Below are 16,695 nucleotides of genomic sequence, written 5' to 3'. Positions count from 1 at the left end.
TAGTATATATCTCTTCTCCTTTTAGGCATTCTGCAGGAAACAGGAAGGTGATGTAATAAAAACATCGTTTAGGTGATTAACTATTGAACAAGTTTATTATTTTGGTTACAAATCACACTACACATTCAAATGATAGCCTTTTAGAATGACTTCATCGGAATCTTCGTTGGCTCTATACTCATCTTGGTCTTTGGCAGTTGTGTTTTTCCTTCTGTTTCTGAAAAATAATAAAAAACATTATGAACTACAGAACGATCGTATTGTACGCCTTAATCTAAGGTGGTTAACTCAAAAATCTAGTTTTTGTTGAGTTACGCATACCATCAAGTTCAGAATATTTTTTTGATTAATAAGTCGTAGTATCAAGATTATTTACTTTTAGTTAAGTGCCTTCTTTTTTTGACGACGTCAAAAATCATCAAATGACCGCTCCCGCTGTGGGTTAGCAGCGGTGAGGGAGTGTCAGACTCCCTCATAGGAAGTGGTGAAGGGTGGGCGTTTTGGGGGGTGTCTTTTGTAATTTTTTGACGTTCGAAAACTGCAGTTTTGCAGCCAAGGTTGAATAAATGATTGGTTTATAACGTACCTCTTAGGATAGGGCTCCTTGAGATGGAAGGTGCGGTAGTGTAGCTTCATACTGTTGCTCTGCGTGAAGCGCTTGTCGCATAACGTGCATCCGTATGGCTTCTCTCCTGTATGCGTCTGAAATAAGAGCCTCATGTTATGTTCAGTCAGAATATAAATCACTACATAGTACAAAACAAAGTCACTTTTTCTGTCCCTGTATCCTTATAGATAGAGTGATTGAAGAGGAAGGTTTATAATATGTATAATAACATCCATTAAATAGTGGGGAAATACTGTTATTCCGTGCGGAGCTGGGGCGGGTCGCTAGTATATAATAAAGAAAAGACATTTTTTTCTTTGTCTGTACCCTAAGGGCTCCGAAACTACGGCACCGATTTTCTTTCACTGTTGGACAACTACACTGTTCCCGAGTAATATAGGCTATATTTAATCCGGGTACGGGAAATTCTCTTAGAAAATAATAATGTTTATCAGAAACCATTGAAACTGGCCAACAGTATTTTTGTAATTAATCCATTCTATTACCAGTTGATGTCGTTGCATGCTCGCTTTCATGGTGAACTCCATGCCGCACGTTGGACACGGGTATTTGATCTCTCGCGTGTGAGTGTTCAAATGACTCGCCACGCCAGACGCCTGCGAAAATATACAAATTATTGTACTTATTTAAGCAAATTAAAACAAGAAATATATTTTCCAAACGTTTCTTATAGACTTTACTTTCTACAATTACATTCTTCAAGTTATGAAAATTAAGTAAGTAGTACCTATTATCCGAGTACGAGAAATAGTTTCCATGGCACGGAGTAAGAAAAGATGAGCGAAGCAATATCTATCCATAATTTAGGCAGGACAGGCGCCTTCTTAATATGTACAGAGGGCATGAACAAAACCCTGGTTCCAGTGGTGATGAACCGGACCATTTTTTGTATTATCAGAAATCGAAGATTACTTACCCCCACACTCAGAGATATTTAATGGTTACTTAAGCCATTCCTTAGTGAAGGATTTTTTTGCCACTACGTCACTAAGGTGTGACTTAAGTAATCATTAAATGTCTCTGAGTGTGTCCATTAAATAACCCCAACGCCTCGTTATTTCACTTCTAACTGATCGTTTTGTAACCTAGAAGGTGTTAGACCTCCTTACATAATGGCTGTTCATCTTTCCTTATTCCGTGGCTAGAATAAATATTAGAATGTATAAACTCACGGTTATAGAAACTCCGCAGATCTCACAGATTCGTCTCTCGTTCTCCTGGGGCGGCCGTGGCTGATGCTTGTGTTCTGTCTTACAGTGCCTCTTGTACGCATTTAAAGACGGGAACGTTTTGTTGCACTAATCAGTAAGAATGTTGGTTATTTAAGGTTGTGTTTTATTAGATAACTAGCTTTTGCCCGCGACTTCGTTCGCGTGGAATAGTGGTATCCGGCAGATTTTTGGTTTGAACAATAGATGGCGCTGTCTGTCCGGAATACCTAAATTGTATTTTTTTTTGTAATAAAAGCTATCCTATGTCCTTCTCCTGGCTCTAAACTACCTCCCTGCCAGTTTTCAGCTAAATCGATTCTGCCGTTCTTGAGTTATAAGTGGAGTAACTATAGCGGTAGGCAGAACTTCTCAACATTTAGAACTAAACATTATTTTGTTCGTTCCATTATTTTATCACCCGTGGGGGTTGAATGGGGGTTGAATTAATCAAAATCGTATTTAAGCGAACGTCATCATAAAATTCTGATTCGTCATCAGGACTTCTTCATAAAATCTAAGAAGATATATACAAACTTTCATCCCCTATTTTATCCCCTTAGGGATGGAATTTATCAAAATCCTTTCTTAAGGGTTGCCTACGCCATAGTAGCTTTATGCATGCAAAGTCTCAGTCCGATCGGTTTAAAATTGACAAAGTTTCATACAAACTTTCATCCCCTATTTTATCCCCTTGGGGGTAGAATTGATCAAAATCCTTTCTTAGCGGATGCCTACGTCATAACATCTACCTGCATGCCAAATTTCAGCCCGATCCGTCCAGTGGTTTCAGCTGTGCGTTGATAGATCACTATGTCAGTCAGTCAGTCACCTTTGAGTTTTATATATTTAGATAATAATAATGTTATCTACACCTACTATTATAAAGCTGAGCTGTAGTCCGGTCAATTTAGACATAAAATAGTGGTCAAATAACAATAATTCCCGGAGAGCCAAATTTTGGTGGATAGTATTTGCTTAAACGCGCGAATTTCTGGAATTACCTAATGGTCCGATTTGAGAAATGATTTCAGTATTAGATAGCCCATTTACCTTAATACTTTTTATCCCGGTTAGAGTAGAGGTTCCCACGGGATGCGATATATTAAAACCTCATCTGAATAATCTTATGGTTCGAAAAACCGAAAATGGTTCGGTTCTTATTCGTTTCTTAAGTTACATGCTGCAACTTAGGATGCGTGTACACGGTACATGTACCTGGAGCAAGTTAACATGCGCCCCCAACATAGTTGAGAAAAGGCTCGGAGGATGATGCCATGCGCGAGTCGCTAGACCCACACGTTTGTAAAATGCATGTAACCTGCGCATGTGCCTCAACATGCGCAAGCTACTTGCACGATGTAGATGCACCCTTACAAAAGAATAACTACATACATAGATAAAGTGCGATTAACTTACTGAACTACAAGTGGTCGGCTGGTTTCTCCGAATATATTTTCTCCGTCCCTTTATATGACCTTGAAGCCTCCTAAAAATATTCAAGAGGAGACATTTGATTGTTTGTTTGAAATGAATATACAGGCTTCCAAAGAACCTAGTTATCTGATTTGTAAAATTTTTCACTATTCAGGTAGGTATAGTATTTGGTTGCCCGGGTAACTAGGTTGAGTCTGGTCTAGGTCAGACAAGCAGTCACTTTTTGTAAAACTAGCTGCATCTGGTTAGACTGGAAGCCGACCCCAACATAGTTGAGGCAGATGATGATGTTAAGAAGCTACATTATCAACAATGAACATCTATATTAATTCGGGTACGATAAGATTTCCGGGGACGCGGGAAAACACCTGACGTATTTACAGAAGCCATAATTATTTTTTTTAATGTTTAGTAATAATACCGGAAAAAATAACTTACTCGAATTCTTCAGCATGTTTGGCGGAGTGGAATTTATGTTGATCGTAAGCCGTCCTCGTCTCAAACTTTATGTCACATTTTTCGCAGTAAGTATTCTTATCTTCTACAGGATCCTAAAGATTTAAGAAAACTTTTTATTAGTCTAAGCATATTTTGGTAATTATATAGATTTTTGGATGGAAATGAAATAGAAAAAGAACGAAGGACCAATTATAGCTCCTTGGGGAATACCTTTAAAAACCAAGATTATTGTATATTTTTTTATTAGAAAGACATACATGTGTTGCTGGGGAGTTTGTAGCACCACTTTCTTCCCAGTACACACAGAAAGTGGTTAAGTGGGCGTTTCAGGGGCTGTCCTCATGTAATCCTGTCGTTCGAAAAGTGCTGTTTTTCAGCTTACTTTGAATAAATGTTTTTTGATTTTGATCTAGTAGAGGGAAATTAATATATCTTTCAACATTAAAAGTCCATGTATCGAGCACGACTGTAGAACATACCAATGCGAATTTTAATAATAATTTAAGCATACTTACAATAACAGTATCACGGTGTTTAAAATTCTTGTGCTTCTTAAGTCCGTGTTCGCTCAAGAAGGAGTCTCCGCAGACAGTGCACACATGCTCACTTCGGTGAAAAGTGCGCAAGTGTGTGTAATACGTTGACGAGTGGCTGTCAGACAAATAAGTTGTATCTATAGAATATCAACATATACTTATCTATACTACCTCTAGTATTATAAAGCTGAAGGGTTTGATTGTTTGAACGCGTTAATCTCAAGAACTACTCCCCATAGCCCTAGCCCATTTATCGAGGAAGGCTATAGGCTACTTTTATCCGGGTTCGTGCAGAAGTTCCCACGGGATGCGGGTGATACCGCTGGCAGAAGGTAGTTCTGCGTAATATTATAAAAGCTTAAGTTTGTGAGGATGTATGTAGGTATGTTTGATACTCTTTCTTACACGCTAAATTAGAGGATGGATTTTGATGAAACTTAGTAGCCATATACCAGCCGTTTTCTCGCGGCTTCACCCGAGTCGCATTTGTAGGTATTAAGTACTGACCGTATAAGGATAAATTATTGCCATATCGGGGATAGTCTAGCTTTCCAACAGAGAAAAGTTTTTCAAACCAGCGGCCCAGTAGTTTTCGAGCCTTTAGGGTACAAACAAAAAAATATTGAAGGTATAAGTATAGATACGTACTGAAATTGTTCTCCGCAAAACTTACAGGTTCTTACAACGCCATTATGATATTGGTCGTGAAATACTGCTGTGCCGCTGTAAGTGAAAACAATAATTTTAATATTAATCAATTAAGAGAGCGTTTAGGTAGAGGGAGACTCTCTGGAGACTTTTACAGACTTTTTACAGATGAATTATGATTTTTTATCCGGTCAAGGCAGTAACGTCGTGAAGTGAGTCGACGGGGCTGCGGGATTGTTCGAAAGAGTTACCGCGGCCTAGGTACATTTAAAGGGCTTCAGAAGGAACAAGATGAGTTTTGGTCAGTAAGAGTCTGACACTCCCTCACGCTGCTAACCCACAGAGGGCGGGGTCATTTAACGATTTCCCAAAAAAAGTGGCTTGGACTGTAAAAGCTTGGGCTAGACAGATTATGATGATACTCACAATAAAGGACATAAAACACCACAACGAAGACATTTGTACTTATGGTAATGACTTGCTATATGTATAGTTAGCATACACTTTCTTTTGAAGCGCATCTTGCAGAAACGACATTCGATTGGCCCTAGAGACTGGAACAAAAACACTTATTACGGTAAAGCTTTTTAATTTAAACCGACTTTTAAAACAGAGGTTTTCGGATTCTCGTGAATGATTATCTCACGTTTGACTGCACCCATTTTGATGAGGTTTTCAGTATAGCATCGGTTCAGTCAAACGTCAGATAATAACGCAAAAGTATAAGAGAAACTCCTGTTTTGAAAAAAAAATAAACCGGCCAAGTGCGAGTCGGACCCGCTCACGAAGGGTTCCGTACCATTATTTATAAAATGCGCAAAAAAAATCACGTTTGTTGTATGGGAGACCCCCAAAATTTTATTTTATTCTAGTTTTCAGTATTTGTTGTTATAGCGGCAACAGAAATTCATCATCTGTAAAAATTTAAACTCTCTAACTATCACGGTTCATGAGATACAGCCTGGTGATAGACGGACGGACGGACGGACCGAAAACAATACCACCCTGCATCAACCATAAAAGTGTCACATAAGAATCTTTACAAGCTAAAAAACTTCAATTACAGTACCTCACAATGTCTTATTTGATGTCTTTTAATCGTATCTTCTTTTGAAAAGCCTTTTAAACAGAGAGTGCATTTGAAGGCAGCTTTCAAATACTTGGGATCCTGTGCTCTATCCTTGAAGTACTGCAATGCCTCTTCTTCATTTAGAACTATTTTCAGCCAATGCTTTGGATCTAGATTCTGGTAAGATTTTACTTCGAAACTTTTTGGCTTTTTTCCATTTACTTTACTACTTTTTACTTCTTGTTTTTCATTATCATTATTTGATGATTCTTTAGTCAATTTAATGTTTTCGTTGGCTATTGTTTTGTTCATTTGTTCTTTATTACAATTTGTGACATTGGATGTTGGATTAAAATCATCAGCATCAGTAGTTCTGTCATCATCATCATCATTATTGGCCACTTCTGGTATGAATATATCTCCATCAACAGCATATATTAAATTTGGCATAATTTTCTCTTCTATATTCATCTTTTCACTTTGAATGGAGTCTGTATTTGTAATGTTATTGTCAATTATTTCACTTTTAACTTCAACAAGATTTCTATCATCTAAAGAGTTATCAACATCCATAGACATTATATCAATTTCTGGTATTTTTAAATGGCTTGATTCTTCACTACTGTCTGGTTCGAACATAGTTTTGCTTTTAACAATACATGTCCTAACTCTTTTGTTAACTTTTACTAAGTCTATGTTTGATTGAAATGTTTTATTTTGGCTGGTAATTTGTGATATTTTTGTTAAGTTTAACTGGAAGAAAAAAGCAGTGTTTCAAACATTTATTATTTTATCAGTAAATAATAATAAAATCTAAGGCTGTTGATTCTTGTCCCTTTTAACTGATTCTCTCTGATCTTATATTGATAAATGAAAGACAGAACATAATAGAATACATACAATAGTAAGTAATGGGGTACATAAAGAAGTATATAACGCAAGTACATAAGTATCTAACGTCTGTACATATGGAATACATAAGGAAGTACCTATGTAATGGAGTACATAAGGCAAGTACATAAGTATCTAACGTCTGTACATAATGGAATACATAAGGAAGTATGTAATGGAGTATATAAGGCAACAGTAATAAGTATCTAAGGGCGGTACATAATGGAATACATATTATGTATACATAAGGCAAGTACATAAGTATCTAAGGGCTGTACATAATGGAATACATAAGGAAGCACATTCCTGGCTATAAGTTTAATATTAATTTTCTCACTTACATTTCCACTGCACAGCAGTTTGTTGAGTGCCATCTCACCAGTGTAGCATTTCTCTTTGAACTTGTGTATTTTATGTAGCATTGAGGCACATAAGTAGCAGAAGTGGTGTGGTAAACCATCTTCAGCATTTATCTATAGTATAATAAGTAAATATTTTATAATAAATACTTTATACATTGTGGAATGCAAATAAATAATATGAATATGAATATTTTTCTGTACTAATATTACAAAGAGGAAAAATGTTTGTTTGCTTTTTTACTGGGACGATTTTTTAAATTCTTTCAGCATTAGAAAACGACATTATCTGCCAGTTACATAGGCTATATTTTATCACGTTACAGGTCCCAAAGAACGCGGGTGAAACTGCGGAAAAACGGCCAGTATTTTTTATTTCAGTAGGTTTTTATTAGAAAATTGAGAAATCAGTTGCAACAAGAAAATATAGGTTTTACAAGGATTTTAAATGCCGATAGAAACCGAGTACTTGACAAAGCAAGTTTATATACAGCATAATAACTTCAGTAGATAAAATACTTACCTTTTTAGCCATAACTTCTTCATAATACTGCTTCAGAAAATAACTATCATAACTATACATTTTGACGCCTTTGCACAGACATATTCGACAAACTTTCAGACCAGTCATGTTGGCTATTAATATTTAGCTTATTATATATACAATTAATACATTATTCTAATTAATTTTGTGTTAAAACAACAACAAAAAATAAGCCCCCGATAAACAACATTGACTGACAGCTATCATTTGGTAATCTGGATTTGACAGTCGTTTTTTTGCTAGGTGTTCGGTCGCGGTCGCTCCGTTTTGATATTTGTTAGCTCTTTCAGGAATTTGAGAGAGAGCATGTAGCAAAAATCACATTCTTCTAGGCTGCATTACGAAGTTTATTTTATATCACTTCGTATCTTAAGTTTACAAAAATATAAAAATAATAGCTATTAAAGTAGTGGATCATATTTTTTTTTTCTGTTGCCTGTGGACTTGCTTGACTTTGACAGGTAAACAAATATGGCGTTGAATTCGATACGGCTTTGTTGGGATTTGTGCTTCTTGTGTATTTCTAGTGTTTATTTTAATTATTTAATGTAAATTAAGCTACAAATATATGTTGTAAATTATGTCGGAGCTCAAAGTGTGTAGAATATGTCTTCGGACGGAAGCAAAGATGTATCATTTCAATTTGTATCAACTAAAATTTTATTATGAAGAAGTAATGGCTTTACAGGCAAGTTATTTAAATAATTTATTACAAAACTGCTATGCAACTTATGAATTTAATATTAATTGCACCATATTATGGTTTACCTTCTTCGTGAGTGCATATTACGTTACTAAAGTTTGTTCTGGCTATCAATAAAATTATATAGAAACAAAGTTTTTTTTCGAAGTGTCCCTATATATTATTATTAACTTGAATCCTGTGACTTATCCAAATAAATACGTTTGCTTGAGTTTTGTGCACATTAAACCTATGCTCCAGTAATCATCTACAATCTAGAATAGCTGCAAAATTATTATTAAAACAAGTTCTATTATTTTAAGACTTCATTCTTATAATATAAACAAAATCTCAGTGCAATGTATGTATAATAATCTATACTAATACTATAGATGATTATACTCATTAAGGCTCAAAAAAAACTGATTAAATTAATTCAGTTTTATAATTATTTAACTTACTATCCTCAAGTAACGTGGGCTATATTTTATCCCAGTATATAAAAAGTGTATCGTACCTAATTACATAAAAAGAAATACGTAAATATACTGGTTAATATATGTTGACTAGCACAAAGAAAAAAAAAATAAAAAAAAATACGCATTTAAAATGTAAACCTATACCTACTCCTATTTTATTTGTCTTTAAACAGTTGAATGAACAAGATGGCCTGCCTCAGTACTTCTGCTACGAGTGTGCCACTATACTGCACAAGTTCCACAAGTTTAAAGAGAAATGCTTCAACGGACAGAAAGTTTTACGAGAACTCACTTGGAGAGGAGCTGTAAGTAATAAAGTTTTCACAAAAAACAATGGCGAACACCATTATTAATAAACTTAAATTTTATATCCCCCCCTGCCACTTTATCAAATGATTTATAGTTCAGAATCTGAGTTATTTATTTGTTTTTGAGTGTCAAACTAAAAGGACAGCTATCATTATTTATCGAGTGTTTTCAGAGCATATTTTACAGATAAATATTATATTGGGCATTTCTCCAATCCCCAGAATAATTTTTTTGATCTGTAATTTCCTTTAAATTTATAACACTCTTTTGTACCTTATTAAAATATTGCAGAACAACAGAATAAACTTCATTTTAAGATGTAATAACACAGTTATCTTCAGCTCAAAAAAAAATATTCATACTTTCAGATATCTTACGAATCAATTTACAAAGTAGACAGAGAAAAAACAATGCTCATATCACCAGTAACAGTAGCTACGTTCACCAGCAGAATCAAAACATACATAACAAAAGACAGCACAGAATCGGACGAAATCTTCGTACCAGAAAAGAAAGTAGAAAAGATAGAAAACATAGAATTAGATTACTTTAGCGAAACATCTATGACAGGAGATCAGGAACCTATCCTAGATTTTGACGAAGTAAAGATTATTCAAGATATCGAAGATGCGTTTGACGAAGAAAATATAAAACTTGATGAAGATAAAGATATGGAATCTTTTAGTCCTTCTGCGGTTTACGTGGACGGTGAAAAAGGTATAATGAAGATAAAATGTGAAGAAATTAAAGAGAAGAAGACTGCTGGTAGAGAGAGATGGTACAGTAGGAATGTTTTAAACAACGGTAATTGGAAGAAGTTTACGTTGAGTGAGGAAGAAGCTTTGGAGAATTTTAGGGCGAGAGCACAGGATAAGAAGTATTTGAACGCTGCGTATAAGTGTACTGATTGTTTTAAAGGTTTCTCTAAGAAGGATATGCTGGATAGACATACACAGTTGAGGCATATAAAGGTTAGTAATGACACATTAGTAGGTACTTATTACATTAAAGTCTTTTTATTTCTTTCCTGCTTTATCATAATGACTGCATACTAGACAATTTGTGTGAAGGTCTGATTGCAATTTCATCATAAGTCAAGCTACAGGTGTAGTGCCTCGAAATGTAAATTAGAATCAGCTTCAATTCATCACTATTGACTAAAATTGACTTGAAAAAGTAGAATGTTAATCTAGCTTTAAGTTCAAAGAATTTTTAATGAAAGAGAAAAAGATTCCAGTAGATTGCAAAACTTGAATTGATGCAGAGCTCTTCTAAGCTGAAATGACACATCCTCACTAGCTCATTTACCTACACCAAGCTATATATTAAACTATAACAATGTTTTTTTTTAAACTTTTCCAACAGGAGCTGGGTCCATACGAGTGCCGCTTCTGCCGCATGCGGTACAAACTGAACTGCTACCTCAGCAAACACATGCGGCAACATTATACCAAGTATGAGTGTTTGAGGTGCCATCTAGTCTGCCCTTTAGAGTGAGTATTTTATTAATTCCTAGTGTGGGTTCGACAGAACTTCGATATGAGAACATTTTCGAATCATAGGTGAAAACAAATAAAATAATATTGTGATTTTTTTGAGTTTAATAAGAAAAAGAACACATAACACAAAACATTTATTCAAAGTCAAAGTCAAATCATTTATTTCATTTAGGCCTTTACAAGCACTTATGAACGTCAAAATTATAACTAAGTTTGATTCTAGTTGCCCATTCCAAAAGTAGCTATTGAATTATGTATGTACTTTTATTGGTTTCTTCACTTTCTTTTTCGCCCTTATCTTTTTTGTAGAAGAAAGAAGGTAGATAGGTACTTAATTAATTGTGACTTGGGATTAAATCTCATTCTATTATTTTTTCAGAAATTCAGCTCTAGTTCACGACGAGTACCATAGTGGAATTACAAGGAAGTGCGATTATTGTGATGAAGAATTTAAGTAAGTAAAAAACAATTAAATCTAATATTGAATCGTCCAACTAACTGCAGGTGTTTTTTTAAACCAACTATTTTACCATACTACTACTATTATGTAGATTAGATAAATTTATTCACGTAGGTAAAACATGGTTTACCAAGGTGTTGGTAAAAGATCATGCAAGTTCTGCTTATGTCTAAAAGTGGATTTATTAGGTATTATTTTCTTTCTCCCTAGACACTCGTCAACATACTACACACATCTACGCACACATAGAAGTGCTCACGTGTGCACGTTATGCGGCGCCTCGTTCGTCAGCGCCGCCGGGTTGCATCAGCACAAGAGGGTTAAACATATCATTGTGGATATGGTAAGTTAAAGCTTTGTTTATTTGTGTTGTTACATTTTTATATGAGAAAAACTCATTTGAGTAATGTGTTGTACGGCAAGGGGCTGACAAACAAGTCTTTATTTTGTGTCTGGCAGCAAAATACCTATATGTAGGTACAGGACTCTTTTACGGTTATAGAATTTTTTGATATGTATGTTTCCGATAGCAGTTTCATCCGCGTCTCGAGGGAACTACAACCTGTCGTTTACTTTATTCAACAATTTATTTAAGAAGGCTATGGGCCTCTTAGACTACTGGTTTCGGCTAATATTAAGACTTAAAGACTATGCTGACCTTCTGTCTGTCGATCCGTTTGTCATCAGGCTGTCTCAGTTTAAATTTTCACATTTTCATTCATCACTGAATTTCTGTTTCTGCTATAGGTGCGCAGGCCTTTGTGTGGGAGTCCAAATAGCACTTGTTCTTCTTCTTCTTCTTTCGAGTCGATGACATGTCATATGAGACTACACTATGTCAGCCCAATATTCCGTCACAGCGAGAGCACGGCCGGATGCGCTCATTAAATCCTCCCGCGAGCAGGATTCAGGGCACAGTGGACATGCGATGAGGTGGGACATCGTCTGCACGGCAGCCCCGCACTCGCACCCAAGGTCCGCCCCGCCCGCGAAACCCCACCTGGATCGATTATCTTTGCACTTGTTTATAGTGATTGTGTCATTTTTATTGATTTACTTTCTTCCAGGACAGTCCTGATGATGATGAAGAAGTGAATACTTACTGCCAACGATGTGACATCACGTTTGAGACTCGGAAAGCGTATGAGGAACATTTGTTCCATTCTGCACTACATAGTGAGACTGACAGGTAAGTAATATACTTTATTGCTATGATTACAGAGTTCATCGGTCGGCTTCCAGTATAACCGGATGCGACTGAGTACCATTGCTTTACAAGGAGCGACTGCCTATCTGACCTCCTCAACCCAGTTACCCGGGCAACCCAATACCCCTTGGCAAGAGGTTGGTGGCCCACCAGATTCATGTAAAAAAAAATAGTCATAATGTAAATATGTATGTAAAAAAGTATGATGTAACATTAAAACTATGTTTTCAGTGACTACAAACATGAAAATAATAAAAAGGTACTAGGAAAGAAGGAACAAGCGAAGGTTAGTGTCTTGTTTTTTATGTTACCTGATTCCACCTGTATTCCTAGGGAACCTATTCCCGCTACCGATAAAAAGTGGTCTATGCCCTTTCTTAGGCTATAGACGAGATAGTCTTTACTATAATATACTTTATATGTTGCAGAAAGCTCCATTAAAATTAAAGCTTCATTAAATCTATTGCTATCACTTTTTATCTTGTTAACAAAGATAGAGTCAGCAATAGATTTAAAGAAGCTTTAACTTTTATGGGGCTTCGTGCATCTGACTGTTAAGTAGTCTATGATATTTCATCTAAATCAGTTCAGTAGTTATGTTTACTTTCGAGCTAGGATGATAATAATTTCATTTTCTAGTTTCATGAATAAAAATGTCTATAGTATCTACATTTTTAGTTTATTAAATTATATTTTTTTCTTTTCAGATCACAAAGCGGTTAAAAAAACGGTAAGTTTTTCAAATAACGGATAAAAACTGTAAAAACTCTCATTATTACTTAACATTAGAAGAAAAATAATCATGAAATCTAACAGTAAATATTCCTAATTTGTTTGCGCAGGGGCACTGTCGAAGATTTATTTAAGGTTGAAAAGAATATTAAAAGAAAGAAGAAATATAGAAGAGATCAAAAGAAACCTACTACATGCCATCAGGTAATTTAACGATTGGAGTGACTTTTCACAATTTTTTAACTCATCTTTTGAATCAATTCTTATTGGCTGTATACCCCTTTCGACCTACGCTACGAATAACCTACCTATATAATACCTTTTTTAATAAACATGGACTCAAAGTTAAATCATTTTATTTCGTTCGGGCCTTAACAAGCACTTATGAATTTCAAAAATATGAATCAGTTTGATTCTTGTTGCCTATTCCGAAAGTAGCTTCCTATGGAGAAGAATGGGCAAGAAAATCCATGGTCACTCCATTTACTGTTATTCTAAGTTTAAACGTCAGAAAATGTACTTTTAATGCGTGCTTGTAAATGGCCTCTAGAGAAAATTGCATACATTCAGTAGTGTCCTTGTGCATGCTCAACACAACGCCCCGCTGGTGAATTTGCAGCCTGAGTTAATACCTATGCTCGTAACATCTTCACGCTCATACAGGTACACTATTTTTTAATGATGATGTACTTCATATTATTGATACACCCGTGCATCAGAGAGCACGTTAATGTCGGTCCTACTTGTGATCTCTCTCCAGTGGTGTCGGATTGCCGTCCCATCGCAAGCAGAAAGTGAAGGAATAGTAAGTGCACCTGTGTCCAAGCAAATGCTCTTACACTATAATATGTCCTGTGCAGTTGGCTGATCTCCTTACATGAGAACAGCCGCCGTAGCCGATGATCAGCTAAGAGAACATCATCATCATTATTGAGTGATATACCTAATATTATAATTTGTTCCAGTGCGGAAAACACTTCGACACCCAAGCGGCATGCTGGAAGCATCACCTGTCGGAACACCCACGCACTTCCTTCTACGCGCCCAACCAGAGGTACATCTGCGAGATCTGCGGCTCCTCGCTAGCTGTGAGTATATGATCTGGCTAGCCATTTCCCAACTGTGTTGGGGTCGGCTTCCTGTAAAACTGGATGGAGCTGAGTACCAGTTTGTCACATGGACCGACTACCTACCTGATCTCCTCAACCCTGTTACTTATGCAAACTCAACATCAACCCTGTTTCTTTCATAAATGCCAAAGCGTTTGTCTATATGTCCAACTTTCACGCCAAAACTACTGAACTGATTTTTTTTGTTACACAGTTAGTCTAGCTAGAACCTGAGAAAGGACAGGCAACTTTTAACGGGTAGAATCACGAATGACAGCTAGTAAACCGTAGTAAGTAGTTAAGTAATAATATTTCCTTGTTACAGCCGGGCAGTATAAAAACACACAAGAACATGCACACCCGGGAGAAGCTACATACTTGTGATACTTGCGGCAAACAGTTCTACGCCATCGTTGGATTGAGGCGACATCTACTGGTAAATCCTATTTAACACTGAAAAACAATTCAAAATGTATTAAAAAAAATTACACACACATAAAAAAGAAAGAAGACAGGAAAGAAAGAATTTTCAAAGGTAATGCTTATTTCTAAAGAAATCTCTGCCAGCATACCTGCGAAAGGAAAATGATAATATTCCCATTTTATTCCTCTTGTATTTCCAAAAATCAAATTTATTTATTTAAACTAAATTAATAAATATCCAAGAGATATACTTAGCATACTTTTTATATATTTTTTCAAGAATTTAAGAAAGATCTAATGTCATTTCAGACACACACAGGAGAGAAGCCATACGCGTGTTCGCTATGTGACAAGCGTTTCACGCAGAGCAACAGCATGAAGCTGCACTACCGCACCTTCCATCTCAAGGAGCCCTATCCTAAGAGGTACGTTATGCATACATTTATATCATCATATTCCGAGCCTTGTCCCAACATTGTTGGGGTCAGCTTTCAGTCTCACTAGGTGCAGCTGAGTACATGTTTTTTACAATTAGCGATTGTCTCTCTTACTTCCTTAACCCAGCTACTTAGCTTGTAATTTAAGATAATTAAAGCATTATTACAAACTAACTTCTTTTTCATTGAGTACTACAGATGTGACAAATAAGACAGTAAATTAGATTGGACACATCAAATAGATAAGACAGTATAACAACAAACACATTGTTGGTTATAGAAAGTTTATTGTAATTAGAATACAGACATGGTAATTAGTTACATAGGTAGTTCACAAACACACGTCGTACTTATCTAGATAGCCACGGTCGCGAGAGCTAACACATCGTGCGAAATACATGGCGTCGTGCGCCGGACTGGCGACTCAGCGAGCGTCCCCGCTCGTGAGAGTAGGCCCTCGCTCCCCGCACCCCTCTGCCGGCCGGCCACGTATTGGTCGGCTCGGTGATCATGCGATGGCCTTATATGGCCATGGACTCGACCACGAAAAGTAGGCGCGCGTTACAACAGGATATTTTGGAAAATCTTTACGTACCTGTAAAAATTATTCCATTTTTTATTGATGTATATAAAAAAAATAATTAATATCAACTACTTCTGTAAATTGTATTAAGTAGGTACTCATTATTGCGCCCAGTTTTCTAAAATTCGGGCACCAATTTATTACAACTTTTTTCTCTTTTCAGAAACCGCCGAAAAAACAAAGACGAGCCCAAAACAGCTGATGCAGAAGATTCTAACAGCGATGAGGAAACTGACAGTAGTCTCCCCGACATGGAGCCCGAGCTGCCCGAGCCGGGAGTCAAACCCGTGCACAACGCGGTGCTCGACAAACCGGACGAGAATATGCACTATTTGACGCTCACTTAATCAAAACAATTGAGTAAATTGAGGGTGTAGGCAGAGTTGGGTCTATTTTGGTTTTGGAAACATATATGGGGTTTGTTAAGTTGGGTATTTTGGACTGCTAGTCATTTGGGAGTAGAGTAGTAATATATGTGGAACACATGTATGAGTACATATGAATAAGAAAAGATTCCATGACACTTTCACTAAATTAACAATTAAACATTATGAATACAGCATATAATGTTATTGTGATTTTATTTGTAGAGCTGTGGGTGTAAATACAGTTGTATCTTTTCTTTCCATCTCCCATTTAAATATGTAATTGTGAAACGGGTCTTATTTTTATAAAACTTTCCATATCTTTTATCACACTTCCATTCACGATAACTCTGCCTACATTCTCAATTTAAAGGAAAATAATAAATATAAGTTAAATTATGTTTATATTACTTATAGAGTATTCCACATTTACCAGTCAATGCCAGTGTGTGATTATGTTTGTTCGTGTCGTAGAGAATGTGTGCTTTATTTTATTGTCATTAATCTATTGATGTGACTATTACATTTTAAGAACTCATTTTGCGTTTTATTTTTATACCTTACTAGCATTTTTTCTTGAGAATTTACTGTCGTCCCTGAACAACATATAGGTCTTAAACTTAACTTCATT

The 16,695-nt window shown here is 36.0% G+C and overlaps 2 protein-coding genes across 2 annotated transcripts; one reads left to right on the top strand and one right to left on the bottom strand.

Moving 5' to 3' along the window:
- Window positions 1-74: 74 nt before the first annotated feature.
- Window positions 75-7,983, bottom strand: LOC110377109 (histone-lysine N-methyltransferase PRDM9). The gene is made up of 12 exons (XM_064041562.1): window positions 7,759-7,983; window positions 7,218-7,349; window positions 5,986-6,738; window positions 5,343-5,470; window positions 4,917-4,991; window positions 4,248-4,383; window positions 3,712-3,824; window positions 3,256-3,325; window positions 1,801-1,926; window positions 1,114-1,224; window positions 587-702; window positions 75-217 (listed from the first exon to the last, which is right to left on the bottom strand). Exons 1-12 carry the CDS (start codon window positions 7,864-7,866, stop codon window positions 118-120), a joined length of 1,968 nt encoding a protein of 655 aa, XP_063897632.1. The 5' UTR covers window positions 7,867-7,983; the 3' UTR covers window positions 75-117.
- Window positions 7,984-8,238: 255 nt separating this feature from the next.
- LOC110377101 (zinc finger protein 555) lies at window positions 8,239-16,602 on the top strand. The gene is made up of 14 exons (XM_064041555.1): window positions 8,239-8,467; window positions 9,114-9,245; window positions 9,618-10,220; window positions 10,615-10,742; window positions 11,128-11,202; window positions 11,419-11,551; window positions 12,276-12,397; window positions 12,647-12,701; window positions 13,123-13,145; window positions 13,258-13,351; window positions 14,113-14,235; window positions 14,582-14,692; window positions 14,989-15,104; window positions 15,863-16,602. The coding sequence occupies exons 1-14, from the start codon at window positions 8,360-8,362 to the stop codon at window positions 16,044-16,046; spliced, it is 2,007 nt and encodes a 668-aa protein (XP_063897625.1). The 5' UTR covers window positions 8,239-8,359; the 3' UTR covers window positions 16,047-16,602.
- Window positions 16,603-16,695: the final 93 nt, after the last annotated feature.

The sequence above is a fragment of the Helicoverpa armigera genome, chromosome 25, assembly GCF_030705265.1.
Source record: "Helicoverpa armigera isolate CAAS_96S chromosome 25, ASM3070526v1, whole genome shotgun sequence".
Taxonomy (NCBI): domain Eukaryota; kingdom Metazoa; phylum Arthropoda; class Insecta; order Lepidoptera; family Noctuidae; genus Helicoverpa; species Helicoverpa armigera.
The sequence above is the reverse complement of the archived record's forward strand: the minus strand, read 5'-3'. Positions and strand labels throughout refer to the sequence as shown.

Excerpts from the sequence above, each read along its gene's own strand:
- LOC110377109 (XM_064041562.1), bottom strand. The coding sequence starts at position 7,866 with ATGACTGGTCTGAAAGTTTGTCGAATATGTCTGTGCAAAGGCGTCAAA. Across the intron at positions 7,350-7,758 it reads AAGAAGTTATGGCTAAAAAG|ATAAATGCTGAAGATGGTTT; the intron begins GTAAGTATTTTA and ends ATTATACTATAG. Across the intron at positions 4,384-4,916 it reads TTTTGCGGAGAACAATTTCA|CCACTCGTCAACGTATTACA; the intron begins GTACGTATCTAT and ends TTTGTCTGACAG.
- LOC110377101 (XM_064041555.1), top strand. The coding sequence starts at position 8,360 with ATGTCGGAGCTCAAAGTGTGTAGAATATGTCTTCGGACGGAAGCAAAG. Across the intron at positions 10,221-10,614 it reads CACAGTTGAGGCATATAAAG|GAGCTGGGTCCATACGAGTG; the intron begins GTTAGTAATGAC and ends CTTTTCCAACAG. Across the intron at positions 15,105-15,862 it reads AAGGAGCCCTATCCTAAGAG|AAACCGCCGAAAAAACAAAG; the intron begins GTACGTTATGCA and ends TTCTCTTTTCAG.